General features: G+C 47.3%; 1 protein-coding gene across 2 annotated transcripts; it reads left to right on the forward strand.

Moving 5' to 3' along the window:
* The first annotated feature begins 2,560 nt into the window (after nucleotides 1-2,560).
* Nucleotides 2,561-6,199, forward strand: LOC120965132 (uncharacterized). 2 transcript variants are annotated; one of them, XM_040390378.2, is made up of 3 exons: nucleotides 2,639-3,175; nucleotides 4,751-4,838; nucleotides 5,337-6,199. In XM_040390378.2, the coding sequence occupies exons 1-3, from the start codon at nucleotides 2,980-2,982 to the stop codon at nucleotides 5,356-5,358; spliced, it is 306 nt and encodes a 101-aa protein (XP_040246312.1). In that variant the 5' UTR covers nucleotides 2,639-2,979; the 3' UTR covers nucleotides 5,359-6,199. The 2 variants fall into 2 exon arrangements, 1 of the variants encoding a protein (XP_040246312.1); XR_005757373.3 differs by having other exon boundaries at nucleotides 2,561-5,207.
* Nucleotides 6,200-21,489: the final 15,290 nt, after the last annotated feature.

Raw genomic sequence — 21,489 nt, forward strand, 5'->3', positions numbered from 1 at the left:
GGAAGCAATTTCCTCCCGTGTCATCCCCGCTCGGGCGGCACCAGAGCCCCCCCCCCCCTAGCCAGCACCAGCCTTAGGCTGACCTCCCTGGCCGCCGCTGCCGGCGGCGGTGGCGGCGCTCGTCTCGCCAAAGGCAGAGGCCTGAGGAGGCACGCAGCGACGGTGCATCGGGGCAAAGATGCATAGTGGCGGGGGCATGCGGATGGTGGGATGTGGAGGACAAGGCACTATTGTGGCGGCCCTGGGAGTGGGCGGATTGGGCGAGGCCGGTCCTCGGAGGTACCATTCGAGGCGTTGCTGCCATGCCAGGCGGGCGGCCGCAGCGGGCCCGTTCTAGGGCTGATCTGGGCCGGCGGGTTGCAGCAGCCGCTGCGTGCTTCGGCCAGACAGCTTGCTGCCGACGGGAGGTGGCGGCGCGGGTCTTTTTGGCTCTGACCTCCACCGGATCCAGCGAGGTCGGCGATGGTTTGTTTCGTCTTCTCCTTTGCAACCAGCTGGTGGCGTGGGGGCTGCTGGCTCGGCTTGACTAAAGGTGGTTGGCGTTGGTGTTCTTCGAGTTCCAATTCGTTGATCTGCTTCATGCTGGCCTTCTCGATTTGGACGCCGACGAGTTTCGGTCTTCCTCTCCGAGATCTTAGCTATTGGCGCATGGCGCTACTAGATTTTTAGATCGGAATTGATCGGGTCGGGCGCACCCTTATCTTTGGTCAGATAGGCTTCATGAGGGCGTGGCGTGAAGCTTTGCTATCTTGTCGGTGCCATGGGACATGTCTAAGTATAGATTTCCAAGCATTGACAGTGGTGAAAAAAGTCATGATGGCTGCGATCGGAGGCTTCTAATGGCGGAGAGGAGATTTGGTTACAATGAAGACATGCGGCACATGTATTTCCTATGTGTCCGGTGTTGAGTACTTGCAGTAGCGGTCTTGGCAGGAGGGGGCGGCAACACAGGCGGAAAGCATATCTGGTGGTGCTCTCAAGTACCGAGCCACGATTTCTAGGGTGAAGGCCCAAGGTCTGGCCTTAATTGGTTGTATCTGGCAATGGCCTTGCTGAAGGCATTGTTTTGGGATCTCGGTCTTTCTTCAGGGTGAAAACTCAAGATCCTTTCTTCAGGCATTGTTTCCTTCTCGGAGGCGTCACTTTTGGAGAACCTCTTTTGTTGTCCAAGTGTTGTCTTTGGTGGTGGTTAGAGAGTTGTTGTTGCGAGTGTTTCATCACTGCGACGGGGTCTTTGTTTTTATAGTTCTCTCTTTTTTATTTTGTTCTTGGTTGTGTGCATCCTGGATGTGTTTCGATATCTTGTTGATGTAGAGGCTGTGTATAATTGGTATCTTCATGATAATAATATATTTCCCCTTTCAAAAAAGGATTATTGGCGTATACTCTTTTCACACTGGCCTTTCTTAAAAACATGGATGTGATTGGATAATTTTGTGACGAAGTCCATCTTTATATTCTCATAGAATTTTTTTAAATTCCTTTACTTGTACACTTGTTTGTGTGTTCAACAATACACTCGGCCGCACTTGGAGGAACCCTCTGACAACGAGGTGCGATATCTCGGAGCTTGGCCATGCAAGCATCACTAGCTAATGGACGAATCCTAACATGCATCTGTCTCCCAAAACCAACGTGTTCCACTCTTGAAACGATGATCATGAATTTCATGTTCTTTTTCACGTTCATAAGTGCAAAGAAAGTTGGATGTCAAGATCAAGAGATGTTTTCTCACTCGTTTACTTATATAGTGTGCTCGTTCTGTATATCTCCAATTTTCAAATTTGAATTGCATCGGCAAAAGTGTATGAGTTCTTTTGCAGTGTAAGGTGTAAGTCAGCCAGTGCTGCATGCATAGAAGTAGCAGTAGCTGGGGCATGCTACATGTTACTGTTATGGGATCTGTACTCATTTGAAGCTTGGCTCTCTCTCTCTCTTTTTTTCTTCAATGATGAACTAAGCGATGTGGTTGGTATTCATCCTCGCTTCGCCTAATGTAGAGCGGCGACATATTTTGCTTTCAAGCACATTTTTGGGAAGTAGGTAAAAATTTTCTTTTGGAACCGGAAGAACTCAATGGACTACAAATTTTCTTTTCTCGACTATGCACGAGCGTGCATATTATAACTATACTAAACCTAGCCAGGATTCATTTTTCTGGTTTTTTTGACTTTTTCTCGTAGTGAAAATCCGGCCAATAGGGTGGCGACACGTTATTTACCGGGGGATCTGGCCAGGTACAGTTTCGGGTGTCCACAGCAATTCCGCGTGAGATTTGATACATTCCTTTTGCAGCATCGTCGGTTTGTGCATGCGCTGTACAAATTTGATTTGACGACATGGTTTGGCGGTTTCCTTTTGGAGCTTTGCAAGCGGTGGCCCCGGTGCTATCGGTTGTGATCTGCATGCGCGTGTTGTTCGACTTGGTCGGTTAGAATTTGCATGCATGTGCGATCGTTTTTTGTTAATTTTATCATCGATTTTCTCTCCGTGTATTTCGGTTGCGGCCGTCGCCTACAACGGCGTTCTGTGGAAGGCTCTCTTTCTGGATGCGGCCACCTCCTTCGAAGGTACGTCTGGAAGTCTCCCGTTTCATCACTCCACCGCCCTACGTCGCTATAAGAATCATCCCTGTCGTGTGTTTTCCCAAGGGCAATCCTGATTGTGCCCACGTCCGTTCCCCCCACCTTGCCGGCGGCCCGTCCCTCGCCGGAGCCCCACTACTGGGCCTCATGCCTCTCCATCCACCGGCACCGGCCCTCCTTTGTCCGTTCCGCCGAGGTGGTGTCACACCCATGAGAAGGCGTACGGGAGACGCATGGAGGTCACAACAAGCAGTCCCCCGCCCAAAAAATTTGGGAGCGGCCGCCTCGCTTAGCTCCTCGTGTAGCGACAGCCATGCGGGAGAGGGTCGACTGCTACATCGTCGCCATGATCCACCCCTGAAGCCGTAGCCATCGCGTTGGCCGCTCCAAGCACATGACGAAGGCCGCAGTGGCGCAGCCAGTGCTCACGGCGTCGCCTTCATCTGAGAGGACCAACATCATCAAGCGCTCCATCGAAGGATCTGGCTTCCCTGGCCGGCGTCGGGTCCATCGGCCAGAGCCTCGCCGGTGTTGTTCAGCCGGTGGGACTATGAGACGCAGTTCTGGGAGCTCCAGCGGCAGCATGAGAGGTACATAACTTGTGGATACGCAGATACCTACTCCGCGGCTACTCGACAAACCATCGGCGACTCTTTGGTCACCGTTGGCTTCCTATCGCCGGTCGGCCTCCCCGCCGCCGCATACGCTCAGCCCCGGAAGCTGGCTTGCCATCCGTCTTTGTTCGCTGCTATTAGCTGTGTTTTTTAGACGATTCTGTAAGAGAAATGACGAAGGGGAATTGGACGCCGCCGGCTACTGTTGCGTGCAGGATTCGTGCAACGGGGGAGGATATTAAGAGCAGATGACAAGCAAAGGCGACGACTTTAGATAATGGAGAGCCTGCCTAGATGTTAACCTCTCACATGTTAATCGAGATCAAGAAGCCTGGATGCTAGCGTTTTCAAATTCACACCCACGCACCGCCGCACATGCTACTGTGCCATCACTGGACGTCTGGTGCGTCACCATGCACTCACTGTCTTGCATAGGCCTTTCTTAGTGGCGATGTCTCCAGACGAGTTGCTATGGGTGACGCCTCGGATCTGGGAGGGCCGTACGTCGGTACGTGCTGCTCGGTTGCCAGCCCCAGCGAATCTCTGTTCTATTTAATTTCAAAAGTTTGGTCGTGTTCTACATATCCTTTTCTTATACGGATTCTACATATATTTTGATCCCAGTATAATATTATTTGGATTATACTCATTACTCAATGATGAGGGTAGAATTAGTGGATGCTTGCTATAAAGATGGACGTATAATCCATATGGTTGGATTCTGGATTGATCCGTATGGTTGAACAGAATAAAGAGTTGGACACAACATGCCTACACGGAAACACCAACATGCACGGTCCTTGAACTAATTATAGTTCATTTCTTCACGTATTAGTAACTTTTCTATTCCTGCAACAAGGGATTCCTTTTTCTTTTTTGAGATTTTCTTGGATTTACCAGCAAATTTTATGAGCTTGCCATGTGAATTCTGGGGTAATTGAGTGGTACGCTCCTTGGGTGGACATAGCGATTTATTCTGGGATTTGTTTTTATCAAATTACCTTTTGTTCGTTTGCTTTCGGTTTGACCGCTGATAGGTGCATGCATTGACGGGCGTGAAATTTGGAGTGATATGATTACCTGGCGGTCGATGTGACTACATGCGTGCATGTGATTAGCGTAGGTGCTTTTCCTATTATTTTTCTTCCAACTGAGATATTTTCCTTCGGTCGTTTTGTGTGGGTGGCTTCTTTTCTTTATTTTTTTTAATTTTAGTACCTCTCCGTGCGTATTAAGATATATTTTCTGACTTCTTATCATCTCTGGTTTGTTTCCCGTCGTCACGTTTGCATGTGTGGCTTAATAATGGTTTTGACGGGGTGGATTATGGTCGACGTGTTGCATTTTGTTATTTCATTATTGTCAGCACCGTTCGTATTGAATTTTTCTTTTTGTTCCTTTAGGTCAGTTGCCACTTTGGTTGTAGTTTCTAGAGGTCTCTGATATTTTAGATGGTGCTCATGATAGGGACCGGTGACTATTTAAGGTGTGGATGTGATGCATTTCAATTTGTGGTTTGCTCACCCTGGTTCTTATTTTATTTCATGGCAGGACGTGGTGCCTCTGATGGCGTCATTGGACATGGCTGCATTCAGCTAGGCCGCCTCCTGTTGGTAGACGTGGTCTTGTTGGCCAGGAGGTGAATATTGATCATGGTCTATGGGCATTTGGGCAGGCTACTAGACGTGCAATCAATGGAGCCCCAAAAGGGCCCAGAGGTCGCCTCTGGAAGTTGTGCTCACTATATTACCATTATATCAATGATCATAGCTATCATGCATCTGAAGTCACAAACACAAACTTGTTTCCAAGAAGGCACAGCCATCAATGACAGTTCAACATGGCCCATCAGAACATAACCGCCCAGCAAAATGAATTCACAATACAGACTAAGATCCTGGCAAAGATATGAACAACCAAACTATTGTCGTTCTAGAGGGAAGAGGGAAGCTCTCACACTAAACGATATTCTGTAACTGGACACTCGGATAAGATAGATGTATAAGTGGTTAGTTATGAGGGTTCATTCCATTCTCTGTTCCATTATTCATGTTGCTAATTATGTTCCTTTTCGTAACTGCCTATGCTGCCTACTATATTTATTTCTTTTAACTCATTCATGCTGCTAACTTGGCAGGTTACCACCAGAAGAGGACTGAAACGCCAAACAACACAAAATGAAGTAGAATCTTGCACTTTAATTGTAAATTTGCATTTATATCGAACAAACAATTAGAAATGCACATTGTGTCAATCAGAGCTCTGATTGTCATGCTATGTATCTAAAGAACTAGATTGGTAATTAGACTACATTTTGAATGATGAAAATCAGATCCAGAATTCTATAGATAGGTTATATATTTGTTTTTCGTTTGTTTTGTTTGTAAAGTTGTAGTGCAGTTCTGATTTAGATGTGGTAATGAAGCTTTTGACAATTTCCAAGCAATAGTGCATGGTTGATGTTGCCCTTTGTTGGCACCAATAATTTTATTATGTATTGGAGTGCCACTATGTCTTCTGGGCCGTTTGTCATTACCTAATTTTATTGAGAAGTGATTTGATTTTTTTTATGTTTGCAAAGACTTCCCCTAAATACATTCTCATAAGATGATAAAAAAGCTGTTAAAAATCATTTCGTTTTAGAGGTACTAGAATGTCAGATTTATAATTTCCGTCTTGCAAGATGTAGCACTCATGGTGATAATAAATTTATCTTTTCCAAATTGTCCTTGTGCATATCTTGCTTTCTTGTGATTAAAAATTTATAACTGCAAACTTACACACATGAAGCTCTTATTTCTCATCACATGAGCCAAAAATATGCATATACACATGTACTGTATCGACGGGGCGCGGCGTGCCGCCGCGCGGGTACAGCTAGTCATATATTAAAGAATGGACTACAAATTTTCATTGTATAGTTCATCAACAAAGGTCGGAAACTATGGCAACTGCCAAATTCATCCCCATGTTCTTTGTTTCTTTGATGCCGCTGGATAGGTCGCCGTTCTTTGGGCTCCTAGCCGAACAGTGTTGCTTTGGTGCATGGCGCCCATGAATTCCGCAACTGCGTGTGCACACGTACCACGCAACAGAGCATGGATTTGCCATAACTAAAGTCACACGCAGTACAACAACAAATGCAAATAATTAAAAGTAGGTGTCATATTAAATTGCCACTATTCTTCGGAAGAAAATGTAATATAAGCCAGCCGAAGAAGCATCGGTCTCAAGCTATGCTCAATACAAGACTTCCAACTATTTTGTTCAAAACCATTTTGTTGTTATCTACATGTGTCAACAGTACACTAAGAAAACTAGGTCATATGCTAGGATTTAGAGGCATCAGGAATGATACTTCCACCGCAGTCACGCGTAACCCTCCCTCAGATTCTATATGGAGCTGGAGGAGGTGGACTAGCCCCGACGGCTAGGGTTCGCCCCCTCGGTCGCTCGCAGGAGCGACGCGAGGGGGTACGTCGTCTATTCAGCTGACTGATGTCTAGCCACGCCCTTGTCTGAACGTTCAACTTCATCAGGTCATGGGGCTCGGCCATCCAGGTCTACCTATCTCGATCAAGGCCTATCTATGAGAGGACTTGGGGATGGATCAAGGTCTGAGCGTGATGCTAGATGTAGTCATGAGAGGACTTGAATCAAGGTCTGAACGTGATGAAGACATGTCTATCTATATGGGATGGGTCAAGGTCTGAACGCCTTGGCAATCTTGTTCAGCAGACAATGACTCCTCATTCTATGTCAATGGCTCTGCTTAGGATTTGCGTCGACGATGTCGCCATTGGACCAATGGACGAAGTGGTACATACTTATATAAACAAGCTGTCCGAGAAGTTCTCTGCTCTTTAGCTCAAAAGGGAAGGAGGTGGTTGCACTGTTCGCAATGAAGCAAAATCACCCCTCCAACAGGTGAACTAATTAATTTACTTTTTTTTTAATCATGCAGAAGGACTGCATGTACAACCAACCAATAGTCCGCGAGAACTACCATACAACACCACCCAAAATCATACAACATCATCTACAGCGAAACGACCATAACCATATCACAGTGAGTGTAGAACAAAGCGACCCATACTTGCTTCTGCTAGGACAAGTGCACGGTGGTCCACATAAGCATCACGCGTGGCGAACATGGACTAACGTCAGATTGTTTTTTTTAGCAGGTAACGTCAGATTGTTGAGCTGTAGAGGAACGTTACTAAATGTATGTCCGGTTACTCCGTCCACCGTGTGGACCAACGCATGTTTTGCGCTGCTGCTGCACATACTTAGGTAAACAAATTCGCTTATTGTGAATTGAACATTAAAAAAAATGAGGATGTATCACCGGCCTCTGCATCTGAGCGATGCATACAGCTATTTTATTAATTATTCACAAAGTCCTTAGAGCAACTCTAGCAGACCCCGCAAAACGCCGGCCTGCAAAACGCGTTTGCAGTTCGCGCAAAACCGCTTTTGCGTGCCGGCGCGGGCTAGCACGATGCAGACCCCAAACGGACCCGTAAAAAAGTATATTCACGGAATATGCTTTTTTACGGGTCGGCTATGCGGGTTTTGCTCGGGCAACAGCGCAACGACCCGCAAACAGAAAAACTGTAAATCTGAAATTTGTCACAGGGTTTCACAAACAAGTTCAAATTCAAATGACATAAACAGTTTGCGCGCAAATAAAAGCGAAGTTCATTACGCAAAAGAGGGCATGCAAAGGTATGCGCCCATGTCCGGCATCATCTTGGGGGTCGATCTTCACTCCGCGCCATGGAGTCCATCTTGAAGTTCATCGGCGCCACCGTAGCCACCTCCGTCGCTTGTTCCAACTCCCGCACCGAAATCATCCACATTGCCACCATATGGAGCAGAGAAAACACCACCGGAACTGGCACACGGACCGGCCGAGGCGACCATTCTCCTCTTCAAGATCTCTCTCCTTGCCATATCATGCCATGTTTTGGTGACGTCGTCCATGTCATTGCGGTTCATTGACATGATATTGTTCTCTTCGGCGAGCAACAATGACAGCGATTTGTTTTCAGAGGCGCGTACTTTTCTCTCCTCAATGGCAGCTTTGCGCAGCCCCTCTTCCTTGAGCATTTGCCATTTTTCTTGCTTCTCTTTTGCCTTCTTCTCGGCCAACTCTTTCTTGATCTCCAACGACTTCAACAACATCAACTCGTTTGATTGCACCATGGCATCAATCTTCTCCCTCAAGCTCGATGCTTCTTGCTCTCTCTTTATCTTCTCTCTAGTCTTCTTGTCGCCATCGGGCTTGTTCAAATTTCTTGGGCCATCATCATCCTCACCTTCATCCATGTTTGTAAGTGAGCCTCTCTTTGGTGGGGATTCTTTGTCGATCAACTTCCACTTGTCGCACTTTTGGAGCAACTCCCAACAATGCTCTAATTTGAAGAATCTGCCTTCCGAAGCTTCCATGTCCTTGTATCTATGTTGAGCAATCTTGTCCTACACAATGTGAACAAAGTGATGCAATCATTTCTCATGATACATTATGATGATGCAGAACTTGAACAAAGGCAAAGCAAACTCACATAGTCGGACTCCACGGTGCCACTTGGAGGTGCATTGTGTACTTGCTCCAAGCAAGCTGCCCAACGGCTGCACATAGGCTTGATGTTCTCCCAACGACCTTGAAGCGACCGAAATGTGCGTGGAGTCCTATTGGGGTAGTTTTTCATAGTGCGGAAGTATTGATCTTCGATCCTTTGCCAATATCTCTTGGCGGTTTGAGAAGTACCCGTGCACGCATCAAGAGACACCGCACTCCATGCTTTGATCAAAGCTTGATCTTCCAAGATCGTGTAGTTCTTCGATCTTTGGCTTTTCCCAGTTTTTGCTTGTGATTGCTCAAACGCTTCCGCTTCGATCTCCTCCAACTCGTCCGCACAACCATGATCGTCCACGCCGCCCTCCGTTTCATTGTAGTCGAATGGTTCGAAAGGGGCTTGATCAATGTCAACCGCGTTCGTGTCCAACAAGTTCACGATCTCGGTTGTTGCATTGTTCGAACCACTGCTATAGCGAATGATAACAAGTCACGAGCTATCGAGAACAATGGCGAAAAATGAAAGAGAATCGCCGAAGACCGAAGAGATATACCTTCCGGCCATTTCGTCGAACACCTCGCTCGCGGGGGGAGCGGCACCGTTGAACGGCATCGCCGGAGCACCTCCTTGCGGGGGGATGGAGTGAGAGTTTGAACAAGATGGCTTCCTTGAAGTCGGAACCTTCCTCCGCTTTGCGCCCGCGACCTTGCCGGCCTTCTCCGCGCCGGCCGGGATCGCACTGCAGCATTGGCGCCTGGAGCGCGGGCCATCACGGCGGGGGCAGCCGGATTCCCGCCCTGCACAACCACGTTACCCTGCCGCTTGCGGGCAGGCGCGGCGTGTGCTTGGGCGACGCCGGCGGGGCCAACATGGCCGGCGACGAGATCCGCCTGAGGGGAAGGGGCATGCGCGACCTCGACGGTGACGGGGGACAGCATGGGGTCGTCCATGGCGGCGAGGGACGGACGGGGAGGAGCAGTCGGAGCTTTCGGAGGGGGGGCAATGGTGGCGGAGGGTGCGGGGAGCGGGAAAGGGCGCGCGGAAATGTCCCTCCCGCCAAATCTCGCGCCGGATGGGTGTTGAGCTCGGGGGCCTCCCAGCCCGTGAAGATAGAGGTTGGGGGAGAAGATTTGCCGCGCCCCGCAAAAAAATTTGCGGGCCAGTGCCGGATGCGGGGTCTGGTCGTGCAGATTTTCTGGCCCCGACCCGCAATTTGGCGGTTATTTTGCGGGCCGGGGCGTTTTGCGGGGTCTGCTAGAGTTGCTCTTAGAAAGCTAATAGATCAGTAAACCTGAAGCCATCATCTTGGCAACACCTATCGCTACTCCTATCCCCGTGATGAAGGGGTGCCGAATGTCCGAGCCTAATACCAAACAGAGATCGCACCAACACCTAACATCTAATGTTGGATGCCCCATCCAAGCCATATACCTGGACTAGATTACACACCGGTCTGGCGCACTTTCAGTGGGCACCACATGTGCACGCTGCAATGGCCATCACCTCCTCCACCCACCGATCCATCCTCAGATCAGATACTGACGCATCGACCTTGCCAGGCCTCTCTGCCATCAACGCCACCATGACGCCAGATAGCGTCGTCCTCCTGCACGAGTCCATCGCCACCCATCGGACGCCGAGTCTCCACTGCGCCACGCCGTCGTGATCCGCAGCCATCGATGTGTAGGATGAAGCACCGCTCCACCACCTACCGACGTCCAACCACCAAGCCGTCCACATGTCCGCCCAGCCGATGAATGTCTCCATAGATGATGCACCCATGGGGGTGATGACGAAGACATCGCCATCATTCGATCCAGGAGGCCCCTCAACACCTCCAGAGGGCTACGATACCCACGGGCGCCGCCGTCAATGGTAGCCTCCTCCAGATATGAGGTTTGCCCCGGAAACAATGGAGCGAGGGACGCCCCCACCATCACCTCCAACGAGGAAAACGACACCCGCGGGTGCCGCCGACGATGGTGGCATCCTCACCCGCTTCAGCAGCTAGGCCACCATCTCCTCCTCCACTTGATCCGTCGTCGGAAGCCACCGTGAGGCAACACCCACCGACCAGATCTCTTTGGACCGACGATGAAGGTAGCCGTAGAGGAGGTCTCATCGCTGTGTGACCGGCGCCATGGCCACACACACGTCGTCCCGAGGCGCCCACTCAAGATCCACCGTCACAGCCACACCTCCAAGCCGTGACGGAGGGACGCCCCGCCGCCGCCATCATCCCCCCGCACGGGCTTTACCCAGCCGGGATCCAGTGGCGGCGGGAGGGGAGGCGGACGGGAGGCAGAGGAGATCGGGAGGGAGGTGGACGGGATCTGAAAGGGAGGTGGACGGGAGGCGGAGGGGATCTGGACGGGAGGCGGAGGGGAGGGGGACGGTAGGAGGGGATCTGGATGGGAGGAGGGGAGGCGGAGGGGATCCGATCTGTGAATTGAACTATGACTCAGAGCAAGATGAATTAGACACATAAAGCTACTATTTTTATTCACTTGCAGCCTTTTTGGCTGTAGTTTAGTCATCTCATAGAATGATGGAAATAGAGGGTTCTTGGTCAAAAACGGAGGATATGAACAGAGGGCAGATGAAGTAGAAGCATATAGAACCATCAATCAATTATCAATATTTCTTTCAGTAGGATTGGTTTTGAGGTAATTAAAAAAGATTAAAGATGTCTATCATGCAACTTTCTTGCAGCTAGTAATGGCATTGGTCATCACATAATTACTGACCTTTGTTATGAACCGAGTGAAATGTAAATTATTGCCACAACTGAAGTCGTAGTACACACGGTACAACAATAAAGCATGGGCCAAAAGGTGGGTACTAAATTAAACTTTCACACACCAATCTTACACGAGATGGTTATATAAGTCAGCCGAAGGGTATCGGTGACATGTTACACTTGCTCATTATACAAGGGGACTCCCACTAGTATTTGACACTGGTTATCCATGTCCGTGATAATACAATGTGAGCTAGGGCATACTAGGGATTGGAAGCATCAGGAATTTCACCTTCACACAGTGAAACACTCATGGAGAGGTATCACGTTCTAGATGGTCGAGGAACCTTCACATCCACATCCAGATCCATATAGACCCTTATATCATTTCATCATCAACCACAATTTTGGAATCGGAAACTCTGACGTCCGGGTGATACGAACCATGTGCATACTAGTATTTTCCTCACCATGCTCGTACTAGATAGACAGAGCAAGCAGAATGTAGATCATCAGCTACAGAGTGAGCGAAAGATAAATTTTATTTGGCAAGATAGATGAAGCAGTATACTTTATTTATCCATTAGTATGTAGTGTCAAGAGATGGTCGGTGCGGATATGATCGTTGATGTAGTTTGTCGATCATTATTTTGATCGCTTCGGGTTCTTTTTTCTCTTTTTTACCGCTTAGGCATGGCTTTGGTCTTGTATGACTTTGCTATTTGCCCGCATGTGTATTTGTGTGTGTGCGTTGGTGTTGGCTGTGTGCATCTTAGTTATGCAGAGGCCGGGTGTGTGCTCATGATGTTTGTATCAGCTTGATGCCTCATTTTGAGTTAATAAAATCCATCCTTTATAAAAAAAATTAGTCTGTTGCATGGGTTTATAGATTTTTTAAATAAAATTACCGCTACAGTAGAGATTAAGAAAAACTCTGTTACCAGCGGAGCACGGACGGTTCTCATGGCGGCTGCAACTGATGTTCCTCCTTTCATCTCTGAATCCTCAATTGCTTTGCGACGCCCAGCATAGAGCACACGAGCTCCAGATCTGGGCTTCAATACCTCTTTTGGCAGCTAGGAGCTCCCTCCTAGCGAAGCAACCCTTGTTCTGATTTTGTCCCAGCTTTGTGCTTATTATCAAGCACCGGAGTAAATCATGCTCAAAATGTCATTGACTATTATGTTTTAAACAAACAATGATGATCACATTAGTTGTTTAAACAGTTAATTTAGCTGGTTGGAAATTCCTGTGCTGCAAGACTTCAGAATCTTCTTCTTACATACATGGTCACTGCGTTACAAAACTAGCACGCAAGTGCTTTGATTTTGAAAGTGACAGCTCAAAATACTCTTTTTTGGCGATTTATCTCTTCTGCTAGCAATATATATGTTGCTTAGTGCTCTTTTGGGACTGGTAGTTATAATGTCAATGCTTTATTTCGGCACCAATCCTATTAGTTTAGTTTTAACAATCAAGCTAACCTTCTTGCAGGATTCCTTTGAGCTTCCCAGGCGGGACTCCTCAAGAGACGAGGAGGATGTTGAAATGGGAATGCATCAGCCCGACGCCTCTGATAATTTTAAAAGGCTTCTTGAAGAGGGTGCATGCTGTTTAGCTAGGAAACTCTCTACTAGTCTCTGATGTTATTTCTCCATTAATTCTTGCACTTCAGATTAATGACAGACATGATGCTTTCATGCATACACAGGTTGATGGAAATGAGAGCCTAATTGCTAAGCTGACGTGTTTCTTGACTAAACTCCAGGTCTAATTTCCTCATTTCTGTTTCTGCTTCTTATGCTGTTATGCTCACATATTGAGTCTCATAGTAGTCTCGTGTGCCTTTGCTTGCAGACTGCCAATGAGGAATCAAAAGCAGTTACAAAAGCAAGTGTCATGAAAGGTGACAACCCGTGTGCTTTAGCAGACCCAAACATTTATCTGAAATAGAGTGTGGAAATTTCACTTTGCTTATAGTCATGCACAACAACAAATTTTTGTAGCGATTAAGCAGCGAATTGAGAAAGATATTGATGAAGTGGACAAAATTGCTTGTATGGCAAAAACAGAACTTGATGAACTGGAAAAGGATGTATGATTTCACTCGACCTTGCTGCTTATTCCAAAAGACGAACATGCAAGCCTAGCTACGATGCATTCACAGAACAAATGATAGAATGACTCTTATCTCCAAAAAAAAAAAAAACTCCTCTCAGGTTATCTCTGGTCATCACTTTGTCCTGAGATCAAGTCATAAGAAAACTGTACATGGGGGATTTTCAGAAACCACACAGATGCCATGAAGATTGGTTTCACCGATGCCATCAGCATCCAGAAAGGAGCCACCACGTTAAGTTTGGCCCAACCTGGGGGACACTTGGTCCAGCAAGGGTGCCCGTGTTATCGTAGTGCCGCTGCTGCTGTGGTGGCCGGCTATGTATATGATAGATCAGATCAGGCTGATGCTTGTCGTTTTACGGTGTAACTCCGTGTGGTTCTTACCCACCGACTAATAGCTTTTTGTGTCATTCTAAAGCTAATGTTGATTCACAAGTCACCACCATGTTGGCATGGTCGAGCTGGTCAAAATGGTCATACAATTTGTTAACACGTCCTCTCTCACCGCCTCCCATTGTAGTTTGTTTGTTCATGCTGATACATCCAAGACATGTACCATGAATTTTAAAGTACATTTGTGCTCTCTGCCGCTTAAATGATAGAAAAATATAAGTGTATATGGTGGTATATTGGCGATATCATGAGTGTTTTCGTTGCTTGCATGCATACAGTATAGATACCAATTGCTCGGAATTGCCTTCTGACACGGACGATGGAATCACATGCGTGAACCGTGTACAACACAAATATGTTTTTTTGCATTCAATTGTAAATCATGTTCTTTATAACTAGGACACCCCACATAATCAACATAGCACATTAGACCTGTTTGCCTCTTATCTTCCTCCGTTCACAAATATAAGATGTTCTACCTTTTTTCTGATTTGGATGTATATAGACGCATTTTGATGTATCTGTTCACTCATTTCAGTACATATGTACGTAGTTCATATTGCAATATCTAAAACATCTTATATTTATGAACAGAGGGAGTATTAGATAATAGATAGATGCATCTGGTGGTCAAAATATGTTGCTATAAGCATCACTTTTACAAATTGAAGTAAAAAAGAAGATTAATTATATCTTCGTGCAACTTGCCTAAGGCTGGTAAGGGCATGCGTCCGAAGTCCTAACATGCCGTGAACTCTGTATGAGGGAGTAGGACGATATAAATTATTGCCGCAACTAAAATCATACGTGGTACAACAACAAATGCAAAAAATCCACCCCCCCCCCCCCCCCCCCCCCCACCCCCACACACCAAAAAAAGCAAAAAATCAAGATGTGGATATCAGGTTTAAGTGTGACACATCACTCTCAGGAGAGAAGGTAATATATAAGCTAGCTGAAGAGCATCAATCACATGTTATGCTTGCTCACTATACAAGAGGATTCACATTGGGTTTTCACGTGTGTAGTTATCCATGTCTGTGTTAGTATCAGGTGAATTAGGACCCATTAGGATTTGGAGACATTAGGAATGACTGCCTTGCTAGTAGACTTCCTTGAAGAGAGGTGCCTAAACGGCTCCAGAACCTTCACATCATTGCCAGCTCAAAGTTCAGTCACCGAGGGGTTTTGAGCCTTGCGGCCTTAGCATGGATGTTGTACTTACCTCACCACAACTTGTGCTCGCTGGTGCCTTGTGTTCGTGGGAAATGACTTGTCAGACTCCGTGTGGCCGATATATGTCTACTATCAAGTCATATAACACCACACAAGAGGGTGCTCCTCCGTCTCTGCTCCACTGTTTGGTTGCGATAGTTCGGGTTACTTTTGTGTAAGTAGAGACGACAGGCAACTAAAAGCAAGCGACTCTAAGTGTTCTCAGCAATTGAGCTGATCGAACCGTTGCCAGATACACGCTTTAGGGCCTTTTTGATTCAAAAGACTTTCGTAGGGTCTTTGAAGGATTAGAATCCTTAGGAATTTTCCCTATGTTGGTTTGATTGGTAGGATTGAATCTCGTAGGAATTTTTCCTAAGGATTCATTTGTACTACATTTCATAGGAATTTTAGCATCCATTGCAACCTCATGAAAGTAGTCCTTTATTTTCCCGTGATACAATCAAAGAAACTCAAATCCTATAGGGATCCAATGAACATGTCACTAATCTACGTTTTTCCTATTCCTGCGTTTTTGCAATCCTGCGAATCAAAGAGGCCCTTAGTAGTTCCCTGCTAGTCTTCTGGAGTTTACATTGAGCAGTTACTATGTCATGACCGTCCATGCAAAATTTTACTTTATGATTTTTGTTTCTTCCGTACTGTAGTGAAGATTCAGGCCTGAGAGGGCACTCTCTGTTTAGGAGATCAACAGTCCACGAGGGATCAGCGTGATGCTTGTGTAGTGTGGTGCTTTTCTTGTTCCACTATTGCAGAATGGGGCTAAGACGACACATCCATCGCACACCATTATACCTAATTGTGTGCGATGCAGACATCTCAAAAGGTTGAAAATAAACTCGTGTGCCATAAAATAGAACACGTGCAATGGCCCATTCATCGGGCACAATTTTGAGATGCAAACCGTGTTAGATAAGGGATACACAACAAAGCATAATGTTGTGTGTGAGATATGGCATCACAACACACATGATTGCTATTTCTGATCATGTGCATTGATTGGCAAACACTTTACAAAAACAAATTGTGTGTGATCACTTGTAGATGGCACATGTTGCGTAATATAATGACTCGTGTGTGATGTGTTAAAGATGCGCAGAGGGTTGAGGTTACTTGTGTGTGATAATTTGTGATAGCGCATATGATTGTGTGATCTACCAGGCACACAATTGAATCAAGGCAACTATGTGCAATACTGTAAACGATCGCTCACAATCTCGTTATATAGATTATGTGTGATGTGAATTGCTCCTCTGTCTACAGAGCAACAGAGCAATTCTAGGATATAGTCTCCATACGATTGCATCAACTTATATTTTCATTAATAGAAACCATTAGGTGTTGATAGCCAAAACAAGAAAACAAAATGGGGCCTAGCATTAAGATCACATCATCCTCTAGAACTGCTTGAAGATATAAGATCGACAGGAACACAGAGCCGGACTGGTAAGAACACAAAGTCCATTACATCTATATAATGCGAGGAAGTATCAACATGTGGGGAATATATAAGCGAACACGATAACAAAGTATATAGTCTATTCCTTCTTCTTCTTCTTCTTCTTGGATGCCCCCGCGCCATCATTTTGGCGAGAACACTTCCTTCGCTAACCGTCAACTTTTGTCACCGTCGTCTTCATCTCCATCGTTGATGTCCTCATCCTCCTTGCTTGACCATTCCTCTTCCTCATAGTCGTCGTCTTTACCCTCCTGGTTCTCCATGTTCGTCTTGTTGTCGTCCTCCTTCGGCTCTAAGGCGCCCCTTCCATGAACTGGATGTATTGGAGATCGGGGCTCGACGATGGAATCATGGAAGGCGAGTGTGATGATTTTGAGCTTGATCTTATAACGTCCGGACTAGGGTTGTTGTCCATGCTATCACTGGAGAGTCCAGATTCTTCCATGGACCATCCTAGAAGGACGACATGGTTGTGCTACAAGAGATTGCAGAGTATGTGGGAAAATGTGCGGGGGATGAAGATGACGATTGAAGCGGGGACGAAGAAAAAAGAGCAATGACAGTTGAATCGGAGATTGACAGATTATATTGGCGCCTTAGAGAGCGGTTAGAATTCTAATATAATCAACCGCAATTAGTACCACCGCTCCGAGTTCCTCCGGCTGCAGTTCTCAAGATGATAATTACTCACTCGGTTTTAAGTGTTCATACGTCTGCAATATTTCTGCAATTCACACGGACCAGTTAATATAGGACCGTTGTAAAGCAGGTACCAAAAATAACAGCCAAAATTGCAGCTTTGCTTTTTCATTCATAATATAGCATATATCGCTCCTTCGACCAGAGTTTGGGGAATGTACAAAAATATTCTGCCCATTTCCGGACAGTAATTCAAAACTACACAATATTAATTTGACGTTGTTCGTTTACTAATTGTGTGTAATGCACCCAAAAGATGAACTATGATTAATGTAGCACTGCCTCCCAATTCCCATACCAGTCCGACAAGCTCTTTTCTTGCCGGGAACTAAGCCTAGTAATGGCAGGTGCCCGTTCCCGCCGAGAATGATCAAGGCACCAACTGGGCAAACTCCTAGCAAGATTCACACGAGCCCAAGATGGTATATGTATTTCAAGGTGAGCACTACTCATAGTTCATACCTTGGCATGCTTGTATTGTTCTGATGCAGCCATAAAACCATGTTTTCATGCCATCACAGGATTGCATTGGTGTAATAGATGGTACTCATGTGATTGCCGGAGTGCCTAGGTCACATGCATTTGACATATAGGGATAGAAAGCACTACACAAACCGGAATGTGCTTGCTGTTGTTGAGTTCCATCTAAAGTTTACATATGTGTTAGCTAGCTGGGAAGGATCAGCCCATCATATGCTAACATTCTTGCTGACAACATGGCTTGACCTGATGGTATCAATATCCCCGATAGCAAGTTCTACCTAGGCGATATTGGATATGCATGTCGTCCTAGTGTTCTTCCACCCTTCAAAACAAAAACAGGTACCATTTGAGTGAGTTCTCTTCTAAAAGGTACCCTAGGACTGCATGGGAATTGCTCAATCTCATACACTCTAGCCTTAGAATTATGGTTTAGAAGGCATTTAGAGCTCTGAAGAATATATTTAAGATCCTAGACGAAAAGCCATTGCACACTTTCCCTACCTAGGTTAGGCTCGTTCTTGCATGTTGCATCCTCATAACTGGATCATATAATAGGGTTGTGATGAGCTTGTGTTGGAGGAGGAAGATGTGATCGCCGATGATGTTGAAACCTCTGACCATGGTGTGGAGGCATTCGATAGTAAAGCGTGGAAGAGCAAAAGGTTAGAATGGGTTGTGGCAATGTGGACAAACATAGATAACACAAGGATGTGAAGAAGAAGGAACGGAGGAAGCAACACGAGCAGAGGGAGAAGAAGCAGCAGGAAGAAGACGAGGATGGACTTCCACCTAGTTGGGCGCCGATGAACTTTCCCCTATTGAGTCATATGACTGCTAATTTGTATTGCAATTTATTAGTAGTTAGGATGGGCTGCCATGTGTTTACTAGCTAGGACTGAAATGATGTTTCGATTATGTGTGGTAAGGTCACCACTAGTGAGAAGGGGTGGTCACAAGTTATGTCATGCACAACCAAACACCGCGTAGTGCATCAACACAGCCAATGCAGGCCACCAAATGTCAAGGGAAAATTGGTTCCCTGATACAACCAACGTACATGCAGACTGCCAAACTACATACACAACATGGTTTTTGGTCTGTGTTTACTCAGTCATGCCCAACTGAGTCACAGATCCAAAGACCCCAAAAACGATGCCACCTACCAAATACGCCCCAAGCCATTGCCTAGTGTGCACCCACTTTTGTAGCCAAGATTTAGATGCATATTGACATCGCTGTCCTGAGGTAGGCCAAGCTCACATGACGGACTATTTGGACATGTACAGACATCCCCATATCCTCCCTCATGTGGGTTGGGTTTGGGAATTTGCGGATAGGATGGACAAATGGGGGAGCTTGGGGGCCTTCATTGGAGGTGTGTTTCTTGCCCGGACAGTGTTTGGGTTGTATGCCCGAACATATGAGGAAGGCTTGGACGTGTTTGACTGAAGATGCTCTACTTAATGGCATGAATCATCAACAATCTCATTAACTTTGTATGACTAAAGCCTATATTATTACAACAACTAATGTGTATGTATTACAACAACAAAGTGGCTCAAAAGGTAGACAAGAAATTAAAGTGTCGTCGACCACTCTCATAAGAGAAGGCGATATAAAGGAGGCAAAGAGCATCAATCATATGTTATGCTCACTATATGAGAGTGCTCACAATCATTTCCATCCGACATCACTTTGTGGCTATCCATGCCCAAATTAATACCAAGTGAACTATGATACTCTAGGGTTTGGAGGCATGAGGAATGATACCTTCAGAATACCAGATCAGGGTAGAGAGATACATTACCACATTCTAGATGCTCTAGAAATCTCCACATCCAAAGATGCCCCTACAACATATCTTCACCGGGCGCTGCTTAGGGTTCCAACATGCGTATGAGAAGGCCTATGAACCATGTTTAGACTAATATTCTTCTTTCCTAGAGGGGGTTGTGGACCTTGTAATTTTTCAAAATAAAATTACCGCTGCAATGAATAATGAAGGGGCCAAAAGGAGAAAAATACGTCCTCTAACATAGCATGAACACCTACCACAGCCATAGGATAACACACACACGGACCTCCTGACATCTCCCCCCGCTGTTGTCTGCATCCTCATCAATCTCCAATAGCGACCGGTAGCTGAGGAGGGGGGAAAAGAGCAGAGTGAACTCCCTCCCCATCCATGGCTTCGCTCACATGTCGCCTCCCCTGCGGTTCCATCCAGCGCTCCCACCTTCTTCCCCGCCTTCCGCTTCGTCTCTCTTGTCCTCCTCTACTTCTATCCGATTCACTCTGTCCCCGCGCGCCCCTGCAGCGCCAGCGCGACACCGTCCGGATAAGCATCCCGATCTCATGTCTCTAGCTCAACATGAGGTTGGCTTGTCGAATGCCTGTCTCGGCGGTGTGTTTCGGGCAATCTATCTTAAGCAGATTGAGCCGGCTTTTGTTACAATAACTGATTCACCGTTACCGAAAAAGGCTTTCGCCCCGCTTTATATATAAAGCAATGATCAACCACAACCCAAGTACAAACGCACCCACCACAACACACGCACACACCCATGGCGGGATACATAGGCGCTGAGCGCAGCAACACCACCCCTAGCACAACAGAGCAATCGGGGTCCTCCAACATGAACACGCCACCGCGAAGAGATGAAGCCGCATATGACGAACCTTGTGCTCCAAGGCGCCTTCAAGAAGGTTACGACACCAACGCGCCGCCACCCGCCCGACCTGACGATCAGAGTTTCCCCTGGAGCAACACAATGGCCGATGAGAGCCACGACGACGCCTTCAAGAAGGGAACGGGCTACGCCGCCACCGCTCCGTCTGAGGATAGAGCAGGTTTTCACCCCGGCCAACATTCACCGCCACCGAACGGCACACCCACGGCGACCACGCCACCCACATGGCCATGGCCACCGGGAAGCACCGATCCATGAGCTCTCCCCAAGAGCACCGCGGGGCCACCACCAGGGCCGCCGCCCCGGCCTCCAAGACCTGGATACCACCTCACCTAAGGCCCGCCGCTACCCCAACCGAAGAAACGAGCGGAAAGGACCCATCTTTCGCACCCCTGGGTGGCCCCTAGCAACGATACCCAGTAGGCCGGCCAAAACTAGCCCCCATTGACCCGTCCAACGGCACCGGACGCGAGACGAGGTCGGTCCTACTCCCGGGCGCGAGACGGGGTCGGTCCTGCTACCGGACGCGAGACGAACGCGGTCCTGCTGCCGGGCGCGAGATGGGTGATGGATGGCAACTGAGGGAGGACCTGCCCTTCGACGAAGGCAACGGCGGACGATGAGGGAGAGGGATCGCAAGTCGAAACGGACCGCCTCCAAACGAGTCGACGCTGGAAAACCAGCCGCCACCACAGCTGGCCCGCCAAACTGCCGTAATGCCACAGCGGCACCGTGAAACGCCGCTGCAGCCCACAGCCGGAGCAGTAGCCACGCCGGGCCGATGCCCCAACCCACGCCGCCCGCCGGAAACAACGCGTCAGATCCGGCCGGCATGCTCCACCACCGCCGCCACCAAGACACCGGCGTCGAGCACCCACCATAGGCAC

This window comes from Aegilops tauschii, chromosome 1, assembly GCF_002575655.3.
Source record: "Aegilops tauschii subsp. strangulata cultivar AL8/78 chromosome 1, Aet v6.0, whole genome shotgun sequence".
Taxonomy (NCBI): Eukaryota; Viridiplantae; Streptophyta; class Magnoliopsida; order Poales; family Poaceae; genus Aegilops; species Aegilops tauschii.